Here is a 23422-nt window from a genome sequence, read left to right as displayed (position 1 = left end):
AGCTAACTTCACCTCACTTCTCAGCCGATTCTGTTTCCTCAAACTGGAAGCCTCTGAGTCCTCATCTGAATGGATCTCAGCTGAATTGCTGCTAAAAGCCTAAACACTTAAAAGCCTCTAGTTCCTGGTCCTTGTGCCTTATGTACCTTTCTGCTTCCTATCATCACTTCCTCGGATTAAAGGCGTGTGTCACCATGCCTGGCTGTTTCCAGTGTGGCCTTGAACTCAAGTGATAGGATTAAAGGTGTGTGTGCCACCCTTTTTTGGCCTCTATGTCTATCTAGTGGCTGTTCTGTCCTCTGACCCCAGATAAGTTTATTAGGGTGCACAATATATTGGGGGACACAATACCACCACAGGTAAGAAAACACAGGAGTTTGTGTTTGTTATTCTGCACCTGAAAGAATCCAGGCTGGCTACTGGTAGAAGATGAATGCATATCTATGGACATGCTGAGGTGCTAGGCTTGCTCCCTCTCTCTTTGGGGCCAGTGCAGTGCCCATCACTCCCATGTCCTACCGTGGAGGCCTATGAGGTGTTAGGCTCAATTCATCTCTCTCTTGAATTGCCGTGATACTCACCTCTCCCAGGCTGTGCCGTGGAAGCAAGCAGGCCTGAGAGACTGCCTTACAGACAATCGACGCAGTAAAGGCCTAGGAGGCCTAGTGGGGTCTACAGGCTGTGTGTTGTTTTACAAATGTACTGACATGTTTATTATGTCTAAGAGTCTTCTGGTGGAATCAATCAGATTCCAAATAGAAAATTATTCCATCAGCATCCCCCTGCCTTTTTGTTTCTCCTTTTCTGTCTTTTTCTTTCCTTGCTGCTCCACCTAAGACTTCAACCACTACACTGAATAAGAGAAATGAGGGTGGGCATTCTTTTCTCTTTCTGGGTTTGAAAGCAAATATCTTATATTTCCCCTGTTTAGTATAGTGTTGGCTCTGGGTAAGTTGTAGGAAATGAAAGTGAAATTGAGACTAAGGGAAGATTCAAATGGGAGTGTGGCGGATGGGGGGGGGGGGTGAGGTTGAAGTTGCTAATTTACACTTTGTTTGAAAAATGCCAGCATGATACCTAACACTTCATGTGCTATTTTTAGATTATAAAGCCTATGAGTCATCATAAGGTATACTGCTGCCCAGGGGGACTCTAATCAAATGTTGATACTGTGAGGGATATGGAAAGTGTGGGTGGTTTCCCATGTAAAATCATTCACTTTTGCCACAATACAACTTGCACATTTTCTTTGTCTTCCATTGAGCTTCTCTGGCTAATAGCAGTACAGCAACAATGCAGGGGCAGCCTTTAGGCTCCGTACATCACCACTGTGTGCTACTAGTGGGCACTGGGTTTGGTGTTAATGTTGACTGTTTGGGTGTCCTTTCATGTTCTGAACCTCATGCAAAGGCATTCACTTCGGTGGTTGGAGCAGCTGTCTCAACCCAAGACTTGGTGTGTAAAAGCTTCTAGGCATTAGGAGACCAACATGCCTGAGCCCTCAGCTGGCAGGTGATGAGGTGAGGTTTTTAACATCTAATGACATCAGGAGGATTGTACAGGCAGTAAGAACTTACCTGGGGGCTTGCTCTTCGACCTCCACTCAGTGATTTGTGAACTGCTCCAGTTCCTATGGAAGGTGATGGTGACTCCTTCATGTTCAGGTCCTGAACCAGCGTGAAAATGCACAGTGGACAACAAATTGATTACAGATTATGTGACCTTAAAGGATAAGGAACATGTTCACTCTTGCATACACATACACATGGGTGCTGTGGCATGAAGTTGCTGTGCTGGCTGATTATGTGCTGGAAAACAGCAATACTTGTATAAGGACAGAGATTGTCACTGTGACAGGCATGAAACATCAAATGTACTTGCCCAGATGACAGTGGAAATGATAGTGCAGGCTTTACACTTATGAAGCATTTATCTACAAGAATTTAATGGGTCTATTCAGTTTGAAACATCCACATACTAAAAACATGAAAAATACTGTGATACCAACATGTGCAAGGACTTGCTATGAACGCACACAGAATGTACACACATGCACATTTGTATTTGATTTAGTAAAGTTAAAAACTTTCACATCTACACCTTTGATGATGCACACTTGAATTTTCATTCTATCCAGACTCTTCATCTGGTTTTGATGTCATATTACAGTTGTTCTCATGAAGTAATCTAGGGTTCTCTCTGTCCTTTGCAACAATCTCCAAGTACTGTAAGCAATTAGCATGTCACTGTCATACTTCCTCATATCCTTCAGCTCACTGCTTAATTCAATCTTTCTCCTTGCATGTGATGCATATGAAACAAGGCTAGAAGTCTGCCAGTGTTATTGACTGCAGTTTCTGCATCAGTTTTAAATGACTGATTTTCATATAGGTTATGCATTTTGAACTTGTTTTAAACCATAATTTTAGAATGGGTGCTTGGCATTGTAAGTTTGACCTACTTCTGTGATGCTTGCTATTAGAAAAATATACCAGAGTTCTTTGCTGGGATATGGTTAAATTATGTAAATCCAGTTTGATGGTTTGGGTTCTTTCTTTTACAAATATTCATTGGAACAGGACAACATTTAATCTCTGGTAAGTTTTCCTCCCTGAAGAAGAGAAGTTCTCTCTGGTAGCTAAATAGCCTGGGGATTCAAAGCTCAACTACCCTTCTTGTGGGAGCTGGCACAGTGTCCTACCAGGTGTTTGATCTTTTTGGATAGGACATTCCTTCTCCTGTGTGATTTCTTAGATCTTCCTTGTCTCTGTGAACTTTCTTAGCATCTGTTTGTTCACTTTCATTCATTTGCATGTTTGAAGGGAGGAGCTGTCTGTATCTCTGGGGTGTTTTTCTTTGCAGGCAGAGTTTTCCTGTCCTGTCTGCCTGCTCCCAAATAATCCACACAGCTTAATATTACTTATTAATGCTCAGCTGATAGCTCAGGCTTGTTACTAGTTAACTCTAACACTTAAATTAACCCATATTTCAATGTATGCTTTGCCACGTGGCCCATGGCTTGTTACCTTATTTTCTACACATCCTGCTTGCTCAGTAGCTGGCTGGCATCTCTTGGCTCTGCCTATCTTCTTCCTAGCTTCCTCAATTTGATTGTCCGGCCTAACTTCATCCTGCCTTGCTGTAGTCCAATCAGCTTCTTTATTAACCAATGAGAGTAAAACATAGTCATAGTGTACAGAAGGATTATTCCACAGCATTCTTCCCTATTTGTCTAATTAAAAAGGAAGGTTTTAATTTTATCATAGTAAGATTATATATAACATTTTTTGGTTGGCTGGTTGGTTAGTTTTGTTTTGTTTTTTTTTTTTGTTTTCATTGTTGTTTTGTTTTGTTTCCCTGTGCATATCTCTCCTTTCTGACTGTAGCCATTTTGGCATCCCCACATCCCATATACATCTCCCCCAGTTTTTTTCACGTCTGAATCTGATATTCCTTTGCATTCCCTAAACCCCTGTCTGGGAACATCTTCAGAACTGTTGAAGTCATCCTGGGGTTCCTTCCATTTTTCACCATCATGCAGTAAACATTCTCTTACTGACTGATGTCTAGCATCTCAAAAAAAATGTTGTTTCATGTTACTTTGGGCTATTTTGAGAAAAGACTTAATTTCTGTTGCTCTATCTTGGTGGTGAGCAGGCCACTCGGTGACCATGTTAGTCTGAATCAATTACTTTCCCTGCTTGCCTGCCATCCTAGGTACCATTAAACTAATCCAGAGAACTTCCTTTTAATCTTTTCTTTGTGGTCTCAGGTCTGTTGGCCTGCATAAGCACCCATGCTTGGGCACTTTGGTAACACAATTGAATTGCTTTGTTGTTTCTTTTATGGAGGCTAGCTTTCTGTCTCTACATGCCAAGTTTAGTTACTGAATGAGAACTTGATAAATGCACACAGAAACCACAAGGATTCCATATTAGCATAAATTGGTTTGTATATTCAGCTATTGATGAAATGACTTTCAGGATGTTTCTCCCACATTGTGCTGAGCATATGGCATGAAAATTCTTCTTGGATCCTCTCCATCTCTCTACTTTACTTTTAATCTGTAAACTCTTATAGATTTTTCAAAGGAAAAATAAACAGCAAAACAGGAGGCTCCACTTAACCATCTGAATTTGCTCCCCAAATTTATGCAAATTCCTCTTGAATAGGCTTATTCGAACCATGTTCAATATAATTTACCCATTCACCAAGCAACTTGTGTAACTGTGCTTGAAACTGGTGATGTGAGATAAAAATGTTAAAGTTCTTTTTTTTCACTGAAAACTTACAATGTATTAATGGAGGCAGAATTTAGATAGAGAATTAAGGATTAGTGAAGTGCACGCCTTGTTTCTCTAACATGAGCCTGAAGTGATGAGCGATGGCCAATTTTCTCCTGAAAGAGAAGAGAAATGGTTAAGATGGGAGCAGGAAATGAACTCAGAAGGCCACACTTAGAGGACTTAGCAGAAAACGGGGCAGGGGGGCAGCTGGGTGTCTCACAGGTTTCTGGATTAAAATTTTAAATGGATGGTTTTATCTTTGCTGACTGAGCTAGAGAATCCATGGGGAGCACATCAGGAGGAATTTCTTAAAATTGCCTTAGTAACTATTCTTATCTGTTAATTTCTACCAGAATAGTAAGACTGGTGTGTGGCAAATAGTAGCAATTAACTCCTTAAATTATTTTTTAAACACTCAATATTTCCTTATTGTTTAATGGTGTGCTACTCATTCACATTGCCTTCAAATTTGGGTAGTCATTGCAGCAGTAAACCAGTAAACTGTTTCAGTTAAACCATCTGAGGCTCCACAACTGAATTGAATTGCTGCCTAATTTGGGGAATTAAGATAAAACAGACTGGTCTCACTGTTTCCTAGCCTTTCATAATTAGATAATTCACACAAAATGCAAGCTTGATCTATCCTCAGAGGCTGGTGAGCCAAGTTCTGAGCTGCATGCTAAAGTTTTGAAAAGATACGAACATGGAGACAGATGCAGTTAGAGACTTAGATATAATGAACCCAAATTGATCTGCTGCAGTGAGCTAAACTCACTGCTACGGATGTGTGACAGTCTGTCCTTCTGACACATGCCAACCCAGACACTAGCACCCACTTTCCAATGCAAGTACCAGCCACAGATTTCAAACGTTTGATGTCACCTGATGCTAGGGATTATTGCGAGTAGTCTCATGGGTATAAAGACATAGCTATTCTACGAGCAATATTGAAGCTGTTGGTGCTTAAGAACTGCACAGTTCACAAGTCAACCTCTTGGATGCTTTTTTAAGTCTATGTTATCAAAGAATTACTGAACACTTGCCCAGCCAAGCTGACATGGGGCATCAGACAATAGTGTTGTATGGTTCTTTTAATCCAGCACCCCTCAGGATAGGCACAGAAGGGTTGAGATAGAGGCTTCTCCCTCTCCTGTCTGATAACTTCTATGCCAAGTGAAAGAGACAGAGTGTACATGCTGCATCCACCTCCTTGCCCAAGTGGGTTTATAGAATTTACTGGGGCTGTTTTTCCATTTAGGAGGCAGCATCCAAAATTTTGCTATCCACAGAGAAAAGTGAAGTCATCCATCTTGGCAGTTTGGTTGGAGTGAGGATGGTGTGGATAGGTAGGAATGGCTGTGGGTATTAAGTCCAAGAAACACCCATAGTGATTTTACACATTCTGTGTTAAATTCCTCTCGTGTTACAAGCATAACTCCTGAGTATTTCCCACTGTAGAAAAGGAAGAAAAGCATGAGAAGACTACTTAGAATAATTAGAACAATGATAAGAGTGCCTTTCAGTTTAAGCTACTGCCACAGGCATACATGGGTGACCATGTCCAGAAACTCACTAATTCTATATTAAGGAGATTGGTTTTCTAAGCCCTAGCCCCAGAAACACAGAAAAACAAGAACCAGTTTCATGGTTTTCAGTGGAAAAATAAATGACTCTAGACCGATAGAGATGGACCTGCACAGAAAAGAGTTAACACAGCCACCAAGTCAGGCTTGGAGCTTAGAGGGTCTGCTTCCCAGTTGCCTATTGGTTGGCATTTAGAAATTGTGTTTCAAGAATTTCCAGGCTGATAAAAAAAGTTGGCTCTGTATGCCCAAACTATTTATGGAAACAATACCAAAAAGAATGATCTCAGAATTCCCCTAAAATGTAAGGGGAGATAATTAAATAAATAAAACAGAGATAATAGATGAGATAGTCAAATTTAAACCTAAGAGATCATATCCAGAGGATAGAAATTCCAACACAGCAAGGGAGGGGGATAGAGACCGCATAACAAAACCATCAAGAAAATTTCTAAAGCAAGAAAAAAAATCAATTTATAAGTTAAAATAGTTTTCCGAAATAACCCATACATAGGTAGCTGATCAGCTAATGTTGCACTTCTCAACTGTGTCACTGGGAGATAAATGCACAGGAAATGGTCCTTTCTGAAGGATATTCATTCTCGACCTAAAATCTCTTCCAATATCTTAATACATGTAGATTGTTTTCATATAGATTAACACCTGTGGATGTTACGTGAGGGTAAGGAAGCATGAGTTGTTTGTCTTGAAGGCATCCTTACTTAAGAATGCACTACAGGATTTACTCCAGCAAAAAAACCATAAGAAAAATGATGACTTCCCCAAAAAGAAATAAAAAAAGAAAGGAAAGCCTAGCACAGAAATGCAGAGCACCCAGCATAGCTATGCTTCCTTTTCTGTTGTTTTTCTCTGAGAATTTCATACATGAATGTGTTTGTCTAATCTACCCCAACTTCCCTCCTTTTCACGTTCTCCCCCGTCTCCCCACCACATTTCCCTCCAAACTGTGTATGCTCCTCTTTTAGAGAGCCTGTTGTGTCCACTTAGTGTTTGGTACATAACTGTGGGTATAAGACCATCTACAGGAACATGAGTAGCTTCTCATGGGTCACATCCCTGAATAAAACTGACTCCTTCCCCCAGCAACCTCAGACAGGGGTAGGATTTCATTAGCCTCTCTGTCACCCCTGCTAGGATTTTGACTGTCTTGATCTTGTGCAGGTCTTGTGCGCACAGCCACATCCATGGGAGTTCATAAGTGCAACGCTGGTGCTGTGTCCTGAGAGTGGCTGAGCTCTTGTTTTGTGTTTGATTTCACATTAATTTAAAATTTTACAGTATGGTCATAAGTAGGTACCTTATGTTGGTAGTTTTCTCCTAGTGAAATAACCTTTACTGTTGATTGGAGGAATTGGGACACAGAACTGCCTCAAAGGTCAACTATTTACTACTCATTCAATATCCATAGTATTTATGGCAAAGTAATAAGTAAATGTGCCAGGCACATTTTTATCACCCATGTCCTGTTTACACCCCACCCAGACAGTGTGTCTCTCTTTATAGATCTTCAAATCTACTCTCTATGAATCTCCCAAACGCTCCAACCTATGGTTATGTGTAGTCATGAAAGGATGGAGGAGAAACTGAGAAATGTCATAGATTAATTGGGGGGACCAGAGGAGGAAATCAGGCTGTGCATCATTTCCTGTGCTGTGCGGATACTCCTCCACTCCAATACTTGAATCTTCTCCCAAGGCTTCTAGTATTCATTAATCTCAAACTAAATCATCTGGAGTATAGGGAGCATATTCTGGTTCTAAGGTTTTAAAAAAAGAGCTAAACTAACACCAAGATAAACAGCATTGTGAGTAACTTACTAAGAAAAAGGAAGATGCCATTTTAGGAAGTTGCCATGGTTTTTCGCATGCAATTTTGTTTATTTTCTCATTTTCATTGTCTATACAGCAGAAACCACCAGTTTCATTTGAAGGTGACTTGAAAACTAAGTGTCTGTTAAGTGACAGTTCAGCATAAGTATAGTTTTGATTTTGTGAAGGAGCTTTGAATGTCTTAGGCCCCAAAGTTTTGATGACCTGTGACATGTTATAAAAGGAGTCTCCCTGAGCTGGCTATGTGCTGCAGGGTTAAGACATACTGTGTATTCTCTTCTCCAGGAGTACCAGCCTTGTAACACCAATGCATGCCCAGAGTTGAAGAAGACCACACCGTGGACTCCCTGGACACCTGTCAACATCTCGGACAATGGTGGTCACTATGAGCAGCGGTTCCGATACACATGTAAAGCTCGCCTGCCAGATCCAAATTTGCTGGAAGTGGGGAGGCAGAGGATTGAAATGCGATACTGTTCCAGTGATGGGACCAGCGGCTGCTCCACAGATGGTGAGGAAGTTCTGTGAGACTGGCCACTTAATGGAAAGCCTTTGTCCTTGTCTCTAAGGAAATGGAAAACTAGTGGGAGTCTCTGTTCAAACTTTGTTGTGCCTATGGTAGATCCAAAATAGTTTGTGTGGGTTTATTTAATATAAGAGAATATGATGAAAAGAGTAGCTGTCATAAAAATAGTAGCTGAAAATTAGATTCCCCCCTTTTAAAAACCTTAAAGTAGCCAGGCAGTGGTAGCACATGCCTTTAATCCCAGCACTTGGGGGGGGGGGCAGAGGCAGGCAGATCTCTAAGAGTTCAAGGCCAGCTTGGTCTACAGAGTGAGTTCCAGGACAGCCAAAGCTGTTACACTGAGAAACCCTATCTCGGAAGAAAAAAAAAGTCCTGAAGTAGACAAAGACAGTAGAAGTACATTTCTTTATTTATACCTAAAGTGATTTTTCTGTTAAATAGCACATTGGATCCAATTATGCTAATAGTGCTTTAACCTAGTGGTTTTGTGCTGTGGGATGTCCTGTAACCAAGAGCCACATGGCAAAGTATAGATTAATAGAAATGGGTTAATTTAAGATAGAATAACTAGATAACAAGAAGCCTGCCATGGCCATATAGTTTGTAAGCAATATAAGTCTCTGTGTGTTTACTCTGTTGGGTCTGAGCGGCTGTGGGACTGGCAGGGGAGAGAGATTTGTCCTGACCATTGGCCAGGCAGGACTGGAGAAAACTTCAGCAACAGTTTTGTGAATGTTTTGGAGAGCCAAGGCAGATGCAGCCCCATCCTCTGCCTGGCCTGGACACTGCCCACGGTCTGTCAGGCAGTTCTCTCCCTAGACTTCCTGCAGGAATGGTTGAGCCTTTTCCCCAAGCTTCATTATTTGCTTTGTTCTTCCTTTTTTAAAAAAATACTTTTATCTGATTGCACAAAATACATTCTGGCTCTTAAAAGGAAAGAGACACTCATAGAGGAGTGCCCACAGCATGACTTCATGAGAAGGGCAGTTACATCAGTGACAGAACATTCATAAGCATTACTCAGCACTCTGTGATCGTGATTGTCCTTGATTCTCCCAATGTGAGTGTTGGTGTTCGTAGATTGGTGTTCAGACACAGGGAGGGTCAGATAGGTCACATTTATCCCAGTCAAGTTCTAAGGGATGGGCTGCACTGCTCTCTGGTCACAGATCCCCATGCCTTCTCTGGGTGTGGATAGCCTGCCTGGATACCTGATGAACAACAATTCTTATAGAGCACCATGCACTTCCAAAGCACTCCTCTTCATCCTCTGTGTTTTCAGGTCTTGACACATCTCAGATTGCAGATACCTACAGTTCAACAACACACAGCCCATTGTTTCTTAAAAGGGACGCAGACTACTCTGATTAAGGGTCTTATGAAAATAAATGTACAACTTAGAACTAAAGCCATCACTTGGAAGAGGAGCAGCAGAGAACAGTCACTTTTGCTCTTTTTATAAAAACCTGCTGTTACTCAAAGAAAAGATTTACTTGGAAATTCCAATAAAGGAGAACAGGAAACCCAGCTGGAAAATGTACATTCTATAAAGGGCAATCTTATCATTTTAATCAAGATTATGAGATAGAATATGAGAATTCAGAGATTAATTTCAGATATTATTTCAATTTTTTCCTATTATATCCTATATGACTTCTTAATTATATATATAATTCCCATATATTGTCTTAAATACAACTATGCCCTATGAAGTCTAAGTGGAAAACACATATCCTAAAATATTATTAATTGTTCATCTTAAATTCATGTTTAATTGGTCTTTCTTCATTTCACTTTTTGAGATGATGACCTTTTCATGAATTTACTTACACCATTATTCTGTATGGGCCATGACATTTATTTATGGTGCCATCAAAGTGAAATGTTGAAAATGAAGCATGGTATATCTTTACAATTGACTTTATTTTCCTCCCTTAACGCATACTTTTATTCTTTCCATTCTCAGATACATATAACACCAAAGCAAGTATGTTTTAAATATTAATAGTATATATATTATTCATGAATATATGTTTTAAAAATGATTTTATAAAAATTTATAAATTTTTGTAAAAGCACATTATACAAAGATAGCCTATATTTTATTAAAACTGCAAGCATTGCCCATGGTAAAAAGAAATGTAAATAGTCTATGTTTTGATGGCTTTGAGTTCTGATGATAATCCTCACATCGTGTTATTGATGTCTTGAAAACTGAAAATTGGACACATGTGCTTCTGAACACAGAAAAGGAGCCTTGCCCACCATTGTTTGTTTATTGATAACCCACAAAACACTGGCCGGATTCAAAAAGCTGCTCCTAATTGTAGCTAGAGATTTCCTGCCTGGCCCACGGTCAGGTCAAATCTCTCTCACCTGCCAGTCCCACAGCCACTCAGACCCAACCAAGTAAACACAGAGACTTATATTGGTTACAAACTGTATGGCCGTGGCAGGCTTCTTGCTAACTGTTCTTTCAGCTTAAATTAATCCATTTCTATTAATCTATACCTTGCCACATGGCTCGTGGCTTACCGGCATCTTCACATACGGCTTGTCATGGTAGCGGCTGGCAGTGTCTCTCCCACCCAGCTTCCTGTTCTCTCAATTCTCCTCTCTGTTAGTCCTGCCTATACTTCCTGCCTGGCCACTGGCCAATCAGTGATTTATTTATTAACCAATCAGCAACACATTTGACATACAGACTATCCCACAGCACTTCCCCTTTTCTTTTCTTAAAAAGGAAGGTTTTAACCTTTACACATCTCCAAAATCAGCTTGGTATATTTGGGAATTTGGGCGTAGCTTTTCTTACTACTTCCTGCTGAAGGGGGGCGCTGTATCTTATGGGGACACAAAGAAAATTTTAGGATTATGGAATAGTCCATGCGGCTGTATTGTCTGAGCCAGTTGCCTTCAAACCATTCTGGATGTTGGATCATCTGGGCCATGGTGTCATCAGAGACCTTTCAGGGGGTCTTGGCTGGTCAAACCTGATGTATCTTAATCTGGAACAAATCCATAGCCTCTGGCTTTCTGTGGAAACAAAAGCAGAGCCTCCTTTCCAAAGCAACATATCTTTACATCCAAATTTTGAAGTCAAGGTACCTTTAAAATATACATTTTGGAATAACTCAACAGCTTTTGTATTCAAATGTTTTTCTTCAGTTATGAATATCAAAGAGAACATAATCCAGATTCTCTGTGTGGTAGCCATCTTTACGTGGCTTATTTTTTTATATTAGCTTGAGCCTATTGCTTTAAACTGCAGCCTTCTAAGCCTGAAATGGCGCTGGCCCTGCTGGCTCCGCCCACTTCAGCTTCCCAACATGGCGGTGGTACATTTTCCGCCAGCTCTGGGAGCCATCAACTCTCAGAAATAGTGGGTCTATGCTTCTATCAAAGCAGTGTGTAGCCCAGAAACCTCTTTTTTTGTTGTTTTGTACTAGCAAAGGCTAAATCCACCACATAGCTTAATGTGCCACTTGCAGAGGCCTCATTCCCACCATACTGCAGGTCGAACATGCACGCCAGGAACCTGCCATAGTAGCTCAAACACGCAGGCTGCCGCTAGCTTAAAAGAGACAACTAGGAGCTATTTTTAGCTCCGTTTTAGAATCTTTTTACTCAGGTTTTAGGTGGAAACTCTTGCCAACACATTGGGTGCCATTTGTATCTAGAGTTTTCCTGCCTGGCCCACGGTCAGGGCAAATCTCTCTTACCTGCCAGTCCCACAGCCACTCAGACCCAACCAAATAAATACAGAGACTTATATTGGTTACAAACTGTATGGCCGTGGCAGGCTTCTTGCTAACTGTTCTTACAGCTTAAATTAATCCATTTCTATTAATCTATACCTTGCCGCATGGCTCGTGGCTTACCGGCATCTTCACATACGGCTTGTCATGGTGGTGGCTGGCAGTGTCTCTCTCACCCAGCTTCCTGTTCTCTCAATTCTCCTCTCTGTTAGTCCCGCCTATACTTCCTGCCTGGCCACTGGCCAATCAGTGATTTATTTATTGACCAATCAGCAACACATTTGACATACAGACCATCCCACATCACCTAATGTCTTATCTTAGAAGACCATCCTGCCTGCACGGCACCAAACAAGAAGCTTGCTCAGGAATGGCTATGGGTGTTGGTGTTTGCTTGCTTGTGAGAACAATTGCCACCACATGACCAGTGGTTGGTGAAAACATCACTATTTGTGAGACAATGACTGAATAGGTTTAATATCATAAGTCGGGCTGTATCTTCTTCACACAAATTTTGACTGAGTCTGATTAAATAAGTAAAAATGTTCGGATCAGGTCTGATATGCAAGGAGTCTTCAAAAAACAATTCACATATTCTTATAATGCTTGTCCATCCTCACCCCACCACTATCAGCACCCCTAATCCCTACTGTTCCATTTTGTTAGCAAGCATACGTGCAACATCTTAGGCAAGCTTATTCAGGGATGGGATCTGCGCAAGCTCTCTGGAGCAAACTGTTGTCTTCATGGTCTGTGATTCAAGAGGGATTAACTCTGATCCTTTTACAGCATGAATTCACACTGAAAAGGTTAAGTGAGAAGGCACAGGTCTAAGCTGTGCCCCCTTTTCCAGACAAATATCTTTCCTGTAGCACCAGTCCCATGGTTCATGAGGACAGTTTGCAGTAGAACTCCTAAAGAAAGTGAACCAGGGGCATTCTTTAGAGTCCTCTACAAAAGAGAGAAGAATCACTGATATGAACTTGCTGGTTGCAAATGTGTTGCCACATTCAGATGGAGTACCACGTGCACCCTAATTAGATAGTAACTACAGGAAAGAAGCATGAGTTCTAGGAGGCTGCCATTCAGCTACAGTGGGTTTGGGGCTTTTGAAGTGTGAAAAGGGTTCAGTTGACTATTAGGGTAATTCTAGACATAAAGCAAACAGCCTACACTGCAGAATCACACTTTGGGTTTCCTTGGCAGGTCTTTCTGGAGACTTTCTACGAGCTGGGAGATACTCTGCCCATACAGTCAATGGGGCGTGGTCAGCATGGACTTCCTGGTCACAGTGCAGCCGAGACTGCAGCAGAGGCATTCGGAACCGGAAGCGTGTTTGCAACAACCCAGAACCCAAGTATGGGGGCATGCCCTGCCTTGGCCCATCCCTGGAGTTCCAGGAATGCAACATTTTACCCTGCCCAGGTAAGTGGATCACAGTGTGAAAAAGACTGGGAAAACTGTGTGCTTGCAGTCCTTAATACCTGAAAGCCTCTGGAAGCCACTGGAGACCTATCTCACTTTGTTTTAGTAGGGGTTATTATTCTATGATGAAACACCATGACCAAAATAACATGAGGAAGAACAGGTTTATTTCACTCATAATTCCATATAATGGATTGTCATCAAAAGTTGAAATGGCAGGAACTCAAACAGGACAGGAACCTGGAAGCAGGAGCTGTTGCAGAGGCCATAGAGCAGTGTTAATGGAGGCTTACTCTCTCTGGTTTGATCAGCTTGCTTTTTGTAAAACCCAGGATCACCAGCTCAGGGATAGCACCACCCATTACAGGCTGGGCCCTCCCCTATCAATCACTAGTTAAGACAATGCCCTACAGGCTTGTCTGTAGCCAGAATTTATGGAGACATTTTCTCAATTGAGGCTCCCTCCTCTCAGATGACTTTAGCTTGTGTCAAGTTGACATAAAGCAATACAGCACATACTCAGATCTTGTGGTCTAAGCCCTGTCACTAGTTGGCAAGTTTTATGTGTTGTCCCCAAAATAAGTGTTAGACACTTTCAGGATGCAGATAGAACCAACCCTTTCAATATGACCTCTACCAAGTCCATAGAGTCATGGCTGCCACAGTGCCATACCAGGGACATCAGCCAGCAGCCCAGTTCCATCTCACCTATTGCATAGAGGGGCCCACCCCATGAATGAAACCCTCTAAGGACAGGTTTCTCTTCTGGCGACTAATAGAGCTGTGTGTCACCTGACCTTCTCCTAGTCTCAGGCTCTTTAACACAAAGTCTTAAAGCGATTATAACCTTGTCCTTGTGCACACCACCTTTGCCTTATGCCTGAGTAGAAGCCCCAGGCTCACACACCGTAGTGATCTTAGCTATTGCACAGGCATAGCACACCTAGAAATATCTGTGGATAGTTGTCAAATGATGAGGGAATAAAGCACTGGAAAATTGGTCTTCCTTCCACAGAGAGCACCATTGATTTATGCATTACAAATAGTATAAATAAAATTTTCCTATATGGGCTGCCAATGCTCCCCCTAAGAGCCATAGGCTATCTAACAGAAACCCAGTAACAGGCACATATATACATATATGCTATACATATGCATCTCATAAATAATGTCAACCTAGTACAGCCATTGATTCCTGGCTTTGTGGTATGTTGCCATGCAGTGGCCACATCAGCTGATGACATACAAACTAGAATCATAAAAGGTAAACCAACCAGGGTACTGTGAGCCTAGTATTGAGGGGTAGGAAGGAGTTCATCAAATTGGCAAGCAGGAATAAGAAATCCTGTGTAGGAGAAACTCATTCTAAATATTAGAAACATTGGTTTTAAGGGAATAAAAACCTTAGCATCTATTCCTATAAATATATACAACTTTCTAAATTATTTGAGTAATAAACTCTTGTAAGAGATTAATAAGCGTTTGTTGTGGAAAGGATAGGCAGATGGATGAATGATTAACTGGATAGATAAGTGGATGTCTAGGTTATCTTTGGGTAGATGGTTGGGTAAATGGATAGACAGATGAGTAGACAGATGGTAATGGATTGGTAAACATGTAGGTAAAGTTGAAATCAAGGTCCCAGCCTTGTTTTGATGTTTTTTCTTTTATAAATAACTTTTTAAATTTTTGAGATTATAAGATAATTATTCCATTACCCCCTTCTCTTTCCTCCCTCCAAGTCCTCCCATGTACCCATTGCTCTCTTCAAAGCATAACCACCTTTTCTTTAATTTTATTGAATACATTCATAAATACAACCTGCTCGGTATGTATGCTACTTGTATATATGTTTTCTGGGCTGGCCATTTGGTATTGGACAACCAATTGGTATGTTCTTCCCTGTGGAGAATCGTTTCTACTGCTTCCAGCATTTCTTTGCCTGCAGTTCTTTGTGTAAAATGGAGGACTCATGAGCTTTCCTCTTTCTACATTAAAAATGGTGTCATCCTTGTTCAGGTCATGTTTAGGCAGCCATGTTGGTGAGATTTTATGGATGTAGTTTCTGACAGTATTAGGAGGCACATAGCTCCCTGACCTCACACTTAACTCCCTGATCCTTTTGCTCTCTCAGCCTTTGCTCCTCCTCTCTCATAATTCTACCTGAGCCTTGAGTGCAAAGTTACGTTGTAGATGTTATCCGTCATGACTGAGCTCCACAGTTCTGTATTTTGATCCCTTGTGGTTTCCTGTAATAGTGTCTGTCTGTCTGTTACAGAGAGAAATTTCCTAGGTGAGGGCACTACACTTATCTATGGCTATAAGTATAACTATTTAGAATATGGTTGGGAATTATCCTGGTTTAGTAAACCAGTTGCAGTTGTATGTTCTTCAAGATCCCTGACTTCACTAGCCCTGGGTAGCTGGCTAGCTTTCCAGTCCCAAGCATGGTTTTCCTCTTGTTGAGTCAGCCTGAAATCCAATTAGAGAGCTGTTGGTAACTGCTAAAGTATGTGTATCCACTACTGTACCCGTAGGGTTACAGAATCATGATGTTCATTGTTATGGTTCATAGGCATCGTAGATGAGTAGGACTACTGGTTGCTTGTCTCCTTTGGAAGCTTTCATTGTACCTTCTGGGTATCATAAAAACTAGTCCCCAGGGAGCAGACTTTTGGATCACATCAGCTCAGGTCCTGTGGGCCCTGTGTCTGAAGTAAATGGGTATTTTCAGAAATAGCAATTTACCTTACACCTCTGGATGGCAACCAGGGACAACAACAATAGTCTAGAATGTTCTGGGATTCTCTTGGACAACCTGACCAACAACTCAGAAGAGAGATGTTTAGGCCTGTTAATGGGTTTCTGTTAGATAGTGTATGGCTCTTTCAGGGAGCATTGTCAGCCCATATGGGAAAATTTTATTTATACTATATGAATACATACTTACATGTATTATAGGTATTTGTGGGTATATAGCTAGTAGTTATGATTCCTTATGAGTTTTTCAGACATTTTACTATTGTCTTCCTGCTGTATTTAATTAACTCTGTTCCCTCTCCCTCGTTAGAGTCCCCATTTCCCCACTCCCCTCAGATCGCTTGATTCTAGATTCCTCTCTATTGCTCCCCATCACCACCATTCCACAATGGTCCCCTTTTCCCCTTCTGGTTTCTATAGTTACTCCAGGTTATATACTCGCATCTGGCAATGTGTAGCTAAGAACATCAGATGAGAGACAACATGCAACATTGTCTTTCCAGGTGTTGGTCACACACCACGCAACCCAAACCTTTCTAGTTCCTTCCATTTACCTGTAGCAGTGATACTCAATGATGTCTTTGCTCCTACAGTTGTGCTTTTCCCATGAGGCCTTTATGCCTGAATTTCTGCAGCCTCAGACTATTCCTCTTCAGACTACACAACTTTCCCAGTCAAACCGATGCTGAGATGCTGGGAAAGGTCGCGGAGTTGTTCTTTCCCACAGCCCATGTAGAAGAATTCCTCCCCCGGGTGTTTGGAGGCAGCGTGGGCGATATCACTAGATTTGAATCACAGCTGTGAACTGGAGCCAAGGAGAAGGATATGGGAATGCCAAGTTCCCTCCATCACCCTGTCTTCTCTAGACTCCAAACTTAATTTCTTGGGTCCATTAGTAGCCCATGTGGAGTCCTAGAGATGCTTAGATGTGATCCTGGTCCCTGAGGGTAAATGTTTCTTGTCCATTTTTAGACATTCTGATAGCATCATCTGTGAGTAGTTTTAAATTTTATTTTTGTTGACTTGCTGTTGAGCCAGGATTATGTGTACATGGCCTGAATATCTTAAAATAACTCTGTCCTCATTTCCTTTTACAAGCCAAGATTCCTTTGCAGAGTTGTCCATGTCTTTGCCCAAGGGATTAGAAAATTCAAGGTTGAATGTGTGAGCATCAACTTTATCTTTTTTTTCTGAAGGAATTTTTTTATTCATTTTTATATACCAAGGACAGATCCCCCTCTCTTCCCTCCTCCCGCCCACCCCCCAGCCTTACTTTCCCCACTCCATCCTCCATTCCCTCCTTCAAAAAGGTAAGGCAGAGCCTGCTACATTCAGATGAGGCAGGTCCAGTGCCCCCCCCCCGTCCCGCCCCACATCAAGGCTGTGCAAGGTGAATACTCAACTTTATCTTTTACCACCCATAAAATTCCTAAAAATGTGACAACCTATAACTCAGCTATGAGCTGGTAGTAAGTCCCCCTACACTGTGGAGGTTGAGCTATATGTCCAAAGGAATCCATATATTTAGGGTAATTTTTCCATAATTTAGGGCATATTATTCTATGTAAACTGATGTTTTTAAATGTACTAGGTTCCTAGTGAAGATTACAAAACACATGATCATTTTTTAAATGTTCTCAGAGACTGCATACAGATCAATGGGTCACAGCACTTGGTATGTAAACATGAGGATTTGCATTTGAATTCTCAGCATGCACATATATGGGCCAGTCTGCATGTGCCTGTAACAACAACATTGAGAGCAGCAATAGGCAGAGTCCAAGAGCTCTCTGGACAGTAAGCCTAACCAACAGGGTAATCTGGTTCAGTAAAAGACTATCTCAAGGCCATAAGACAGAGAGAATATGGTAGTAGAAGGCACCCAATTTCCTACTCTGGCCTTGGTGTGCATGCCCATGAGGGTTCAGCCAGACTGGGGATAGAGCTGAGCAATATAGTGCTTGTCTCAAATTCTGGAGGCTCTGGTTCTATCTGTGGCACTAACATAAGTAAATAATAGTAAAGTCAAGTGCATACTAAAATGATTATTCTTCACCTTCTGAACCTGCTCCTGCATAATTTATCTCAACACTGAGAGCCACATGATGGTTTCTGATCATAACTTTTTTTTCCTGGCACATTTGATGCAGCAGTGAAGACTCCGGACTGTAGACCTTGCCTGGAAAAGCTAGAGACAACAGATGGTTCTTTGTTGCTATGTGTATTCAAATAAGATGAAAGCAACTCAAAGTTGTACTTAGACACCAATAAAACCCAGCACAATAAACATAAGTTCTTTTGATCCGATTTAACTCAGCAGGTTCCTTTTGTCTTTCTTCTGTAAACAACAAGGCCCAGGGAAAAGGAACACTGAGAATATGATGGAAGGGCACAGTGAATCAAACTGGGGACTCTGGGACTCCGGCAGGTGTGTCTTCTCCAGAGAACAATACAGAAGCCTGTGGTACTCTGAGGACACTGTGCTTTCTAGCTACAATACCCTTGGACCTCCACAGGGGGAGACAGAGAGTACAAGAGACTTCTACTCAATGCTCCCTTAGAGGAAAAAAGCCCTGCTGCTTGGAGGTCCAGGGTTCAGCATGCCGAGGAATCAGCACCACATGTTCCCATGAACTGACAGACTGTAAATGCTCCACTCTGTCCCCGTGACCACCCACAGTGGGGTTGACACTTGGGGGTTAATTATGCAGCTTTATCTTGCTCTCCTTCATCAGTGGTAACTGTATTCTGTTTTTATCTTATTGTAGCAGTTGAGTATTTAACTAGAATTGCAAGAGCAATGATTTTCTATCCTTGTCCATTGAACTATTTAATGTATGAATTTCATTTCAACAAAAAACGGTTCTCTGTCACTGATTGCTTTCTTTCCTTGGAAGAAATAAGGATCTAAACTTCAGGGTATTTGATCTTCTCATGAACCAGTCTTACTTAGGATACATTAAATGGTGATCCAAGCCCTGGGCAGAATCCAGCATGGATGACAGGAATTATGTGAACTGTTGGAACGTCTGTTGCCTGAAGTATTGATTCTTAGGGTGCTTCATATTAATTATTACAGCACATGACTCATGGTTCTGAAACTAGACGTTTCAAGTCACATACTTTGAAAGTCTGTGCTGTGCTGGTGCTTAGACATCGTATGTTTAGAAATATTTTCGTAAGGACAAACAGGGAACTAGAAAGTGTTGAAAGGATTCTTCAAATCTGTAGCTTCCACTGAGTAGGGAACCTCAGATGTCCCCACACCATGAGTAACTTCTTCTGTGTATCCTGCTGTCTTCTATGTGGCATATCCTATCTCTAGCTGTGTCATATTGGTCCAGTGGGGACTTCAGACATGCTATGTTTTTTTGTGTCCTTTCCCAGTGGATGGTGTGTGGTCTTGTTGGTCATCCTGGTCAAAATGCTCAGCAACCTGCGGTGGTGGACACTACATGAGAACTCGCTCATGTACGAATCCAGCCCCAGCCTATGGAGGGGACATCTGCCTGGGACTGCACACAGAGGAGGCACTCTGCAACACACAGACCTGTCCAGGTATATATGTCCGTGGTGACTGTATAGCCTTAGTGCAAACTCACCTTTCTTAATTATGAATGATGAAGTTAAAGATTGCAAGTCACAGTAAATACTGGAAATAGAGGAATGGATGGCAGGTCAATCTCACACTGTTACCCCTGATGTGATTTAGTAACACTTTGTTTTACAGTGAAGTAGTTTTCACATTGTACTCTTTTCATCGCAAATGGGAAAGTGCACCCATGTTGGAGCATCTATACTACCTACCTAGGAAATATACCCCAACTCTCTTTGACCTTACTAAGTAACACTGATGACTCTCAGGTAGCACCTTACTTTCTTTGCTGGAGGAGAGAGAAGATTGGAAGAAGTGGAAAGCAAGAAACACTTGTAGAACCCCCACCCTGGTGTGCAGGGAGAATTGCTTGTGGCTCCTTGTTTCCGAGCTTATCCTGGCCCAGCACATGTTATATGCTTGAAAATAGCCTAGAAATGTCCCAGGGAAACACTGGGCATTGTGGGAGGACACTTGACTCAGGACAAGGGCTATACTCAAAGGCAGCTCAGTTAAAATACAAGGCATGAAGTCCAGTCAGCTATCAGAGGACCAAAGCAAAGCAAGCAACAGGGGGTGGTGATAGAAGGAAGTGAGCCTCTTCAGGACTGTGGACGGGGGGAGCTCTGAACCTGTGGTTGATGTAAGATGTACCAGACAGCCTTTCACCAAAGAGGTAACCTGGCATTCTGACACACCCCTCATGGGATGAAAATGAATTACCTTTCTACATTTAACTTTAACAGTGAAATCCTTTAGCAGTGTGCATGCATGCACAGATCTTTCTAGAAAATTCCATCTATGTTTAAAAGGGCCTCAAAAACCAAATTCTCATGATGATTCCAAAAAAATCAGTCTTTTATGTCTTCAAGAGAAAAAGCCATTCCATTTGTGTGGATCAATGCACGGCTTGAATTTCTAAATTCTAAAAAAATAAAATAAAATAAAAAAGGAAGATGTGCTCCTTATATTGGTGATTAATAATATGTAGAGTTCATTGTTTGACTTGATATATGAGTCCTATCCCTATGTGTGAACATCGGTACACCTGGATGGATTGAAAAGCATTCCAACAAGTCCTCCACCTTCGGGCAGAAGTGTCCTGCCACTGCTCATCCTTCGGCCTTGACCAAGGATGTGGGAATTGACTTTATCCATGTCAGTAAGCCTGGAGGGAAATGAACTCTGATTGGCTGGCCTGGCTTTGGCATGGTGACTTTGCAAAGTTGGTTTATTGCAGAAGAAAGGTGCTTTAAACTTCCATTCTGAAACCAGGGATTTCAGCATGTGGTGCTAGCTAGCGTGCATCCTGGGGGAAATGTCCAGCAAATCATCTGAGGGCCTTTTTGTAGGGGAGCTTACTATGTAGGAAATGGTGCCTGCACTGATGATTTCTGATTCTCAGAGCTCATGTTTGTCTCAAGAATTAGCTTATTGGCTATTTTAAATAAAAATATTCACAGAATTATGATGTTATGGGACTTAGAACATTTACTTTAAATACATTATATCTATATATATATATTAAAATGTTTAGCTCTTTTACTCATCCTTTTGTGGATTTATTTACTGGATTGATAAAAAGCTATGACCACATCTTACTTATGCACAGAACCATTAAAAACACAATGTGAAAACCTAAAGCACAGCCTGACTTGACTGTGATTGGTCGATATCATCAGGTAACCCCGCCTCTCCCCCTCTTCTGGTCTCTGTAGAAAGCTGGTCATTGTGGTCAGACTGGTCTGTGTGCGATGCCTCTGGCATCCAGGTCCGTGCTCGACAGTGTATTCTTCTGTTTCCTGTGGGCAGCCAGTGTTCCGGAAATACCACAGAGAGTCGGCCATGCGTGTTTGACTCTAATTTCATCCCAGGTAAGGGCAGAGATGTTTATCAGTGTGAACACAGTCATTCCAATATCCAGAGAGGAAATGACCCATTGGGTCAGACTTTTATCTGCTCTTGAAGCTGCCTTTGCTGAATTAAAAGTGATCCTATCAACTGTTGTGGTTTCAAGGTGACAGGAATATAGATTCACAGGTGACTGCAAATTAGATTGGAATTTGGCACTATATCTTATATAATTTATTGATGCTAATGTAGTGTAAGAATTTGCTACAAAGATTGAAAACTGATGGCTTGTTTTAATATCAGCGTAAATACTTTACTATGACAATGTTGTGTATTTGCACAGAGAAGAGGGTCATTGTCTTCATGTAACTCTCAATATACTAGGGAACATGGATGTCTGTAATTAATGTTGCCTTGAAAAAAGGGTTGGAAGTTCCTTTTGCCACAGGCTTTTTATTGGAAGTCAACGTTTAGTTATCACAGGGGACAATCACTTGCTGCAATGGCATTCTACTTACACATAAGCCCCCGAAACACAATCCTCCTGCATCTATGGGACATTATATGGGCTAAAACGAGGACTAAACTATTGTGAAGAAATAATGGGATTAAATTATAGAAGCACAGTTTATTCATTTCTTTTGACTTGTGGAAAGAACAGTAATATTTTACACAGGACTGATAGCTTTAGCCTACCCTTAGAAGGCACCTCAACCACAAACAGCCTATGAGTGCTGTTACTTTTTGTTTAACATACTTTCAGTTTTTCTTATGTAATGAAAAACCAGTGTAGGAGAGTCTGGCCTTCCTAAATACCTGGGGTGTTAACATACTCGGAAGACCTGCCATCTCACTCACATCCTCCTGGTGGATTTCACATGTGGCACAAGAAAGCAAATGCCTGGGCTTCTGAGTAGAGTTTTCCTTGAGCTCTGGTGATTCAACCTTCAGTTCATAAAGAATGCTGCACCAGAAAAACAACACAGGGCAATGTTATTGGGGTTCCCTAGCTGATGAGACATGTCATAGCAGAAATTAGTACTTGCTCTTGTTTCAAGCCCGAGGGACTATGGCATTTTCTTCTTTGGTATTGAATACCATACCCTCCTAGTGAGGGTGACATAGCCAGATCCACCACAGGTTTGTTAAAACAAAGAAACAGTCAACACTTCTGATAATTAACCAAGCTTTTGAACCTTAGATTCATGTTGAATTCAAAATCAATGAATGAAATGATTGTAATGAAGAATGTAAATGAAGCATGGATATAAACTTTCCTCCCACCTCCTTTGTGCATAGTGATTGGATTTTTGTTTTTCCAGAAGTGTCTGTGGCAAGATCCAGCAGTGTAGAAGAGAAAAGATGTGGAGGTGAGTTCTCCTGTTTAATGGAGCTCTTGTTGGAACTCTGACATAGTGCAACCTTTCTCTTCCCATGGTGTCCTGCAGCTGGACATGGGTGACTGGGCAGGGAAGCCCCTGAGTACACCCTCATATTGGTCATGATATACCAGACACGCCACTAAACACTTTTAGGGACAGACGTGTCCTATCAGCATCTCACAACACTGATAGATGTTTGTGTGAGGCACTTGGAGATGGGCTCTGGAAGTCAACAACTTCAGATCTAAGATGGGAGACTCAGGACATGTGCTAATACTGTCCAACCACTGTAGGCTCTGTTCAGAACCAGCCTCTGTAGTGATGCTGTCATCAGATGTGAGCCAAAGGAGTCAGCTTGTCACATTTTGCTACCAGCTAAGTGAAGAATAACAATTTTCAGAGATTT

The 23422-nt window shown here is 41.5% G+C and overlaps 1 protein-coding gene across 8 annotated transcripts in view; it reads left to right on the top strand.

Moving 5' to 3' along the window:
- Nucleotides 1–23422, top strand: part of Sema5a (semaphorin 5A) — a 469252-nt gene that overhangs the window by 432334 nt on the left and 13496 nt on the right. For all 8 annotated transcript variants that reach the window (XM_052743005.1, XM_052743006.1, XM_052742999.1 and 5 more), the window contains 5 exons: nt 8005–8230; nt 13210–13428; nt 19576–19746; nt 21502–21657; nt 22957–23004. In XM_052743005.1, the coding sequence (XP_052598965.1) occupies nt 8005–8230; nt 13210–13428; nt 19576–19746; nt 21502–21657; nt 22957–23004 (820 nt within the window). The remainder of the gene's footprint in view (nt 1–8004; nt 8231–13209; nt 13429–19575; nt 19747–21501; nt 21658–22956; nt 23005–23422) is intronic.

This window comes from Peromyscus californicus, unplaced genomic scaffold (assembly GCF_007827085.1).
Source record: "Peromyscus californicus insignis strain IS unplaced genomic scaffold, ASM782708v3 Scaffold_18__1_contigs__length_77618521, whole genome shotgun sequence".
Classification (NCBI taxonomy): domain Eukaryota; kingdom Metazoa; phylum Chordata; class Mammalia; order Rodentia; family Cricetidae; genus Peromyscus; species Peromyscus californicus.
The sequence above is the reverse complement of the archived record's forward strand: the minus strand, read 5'-3'. Positions and strand labels throughout refer to the sequence as shown.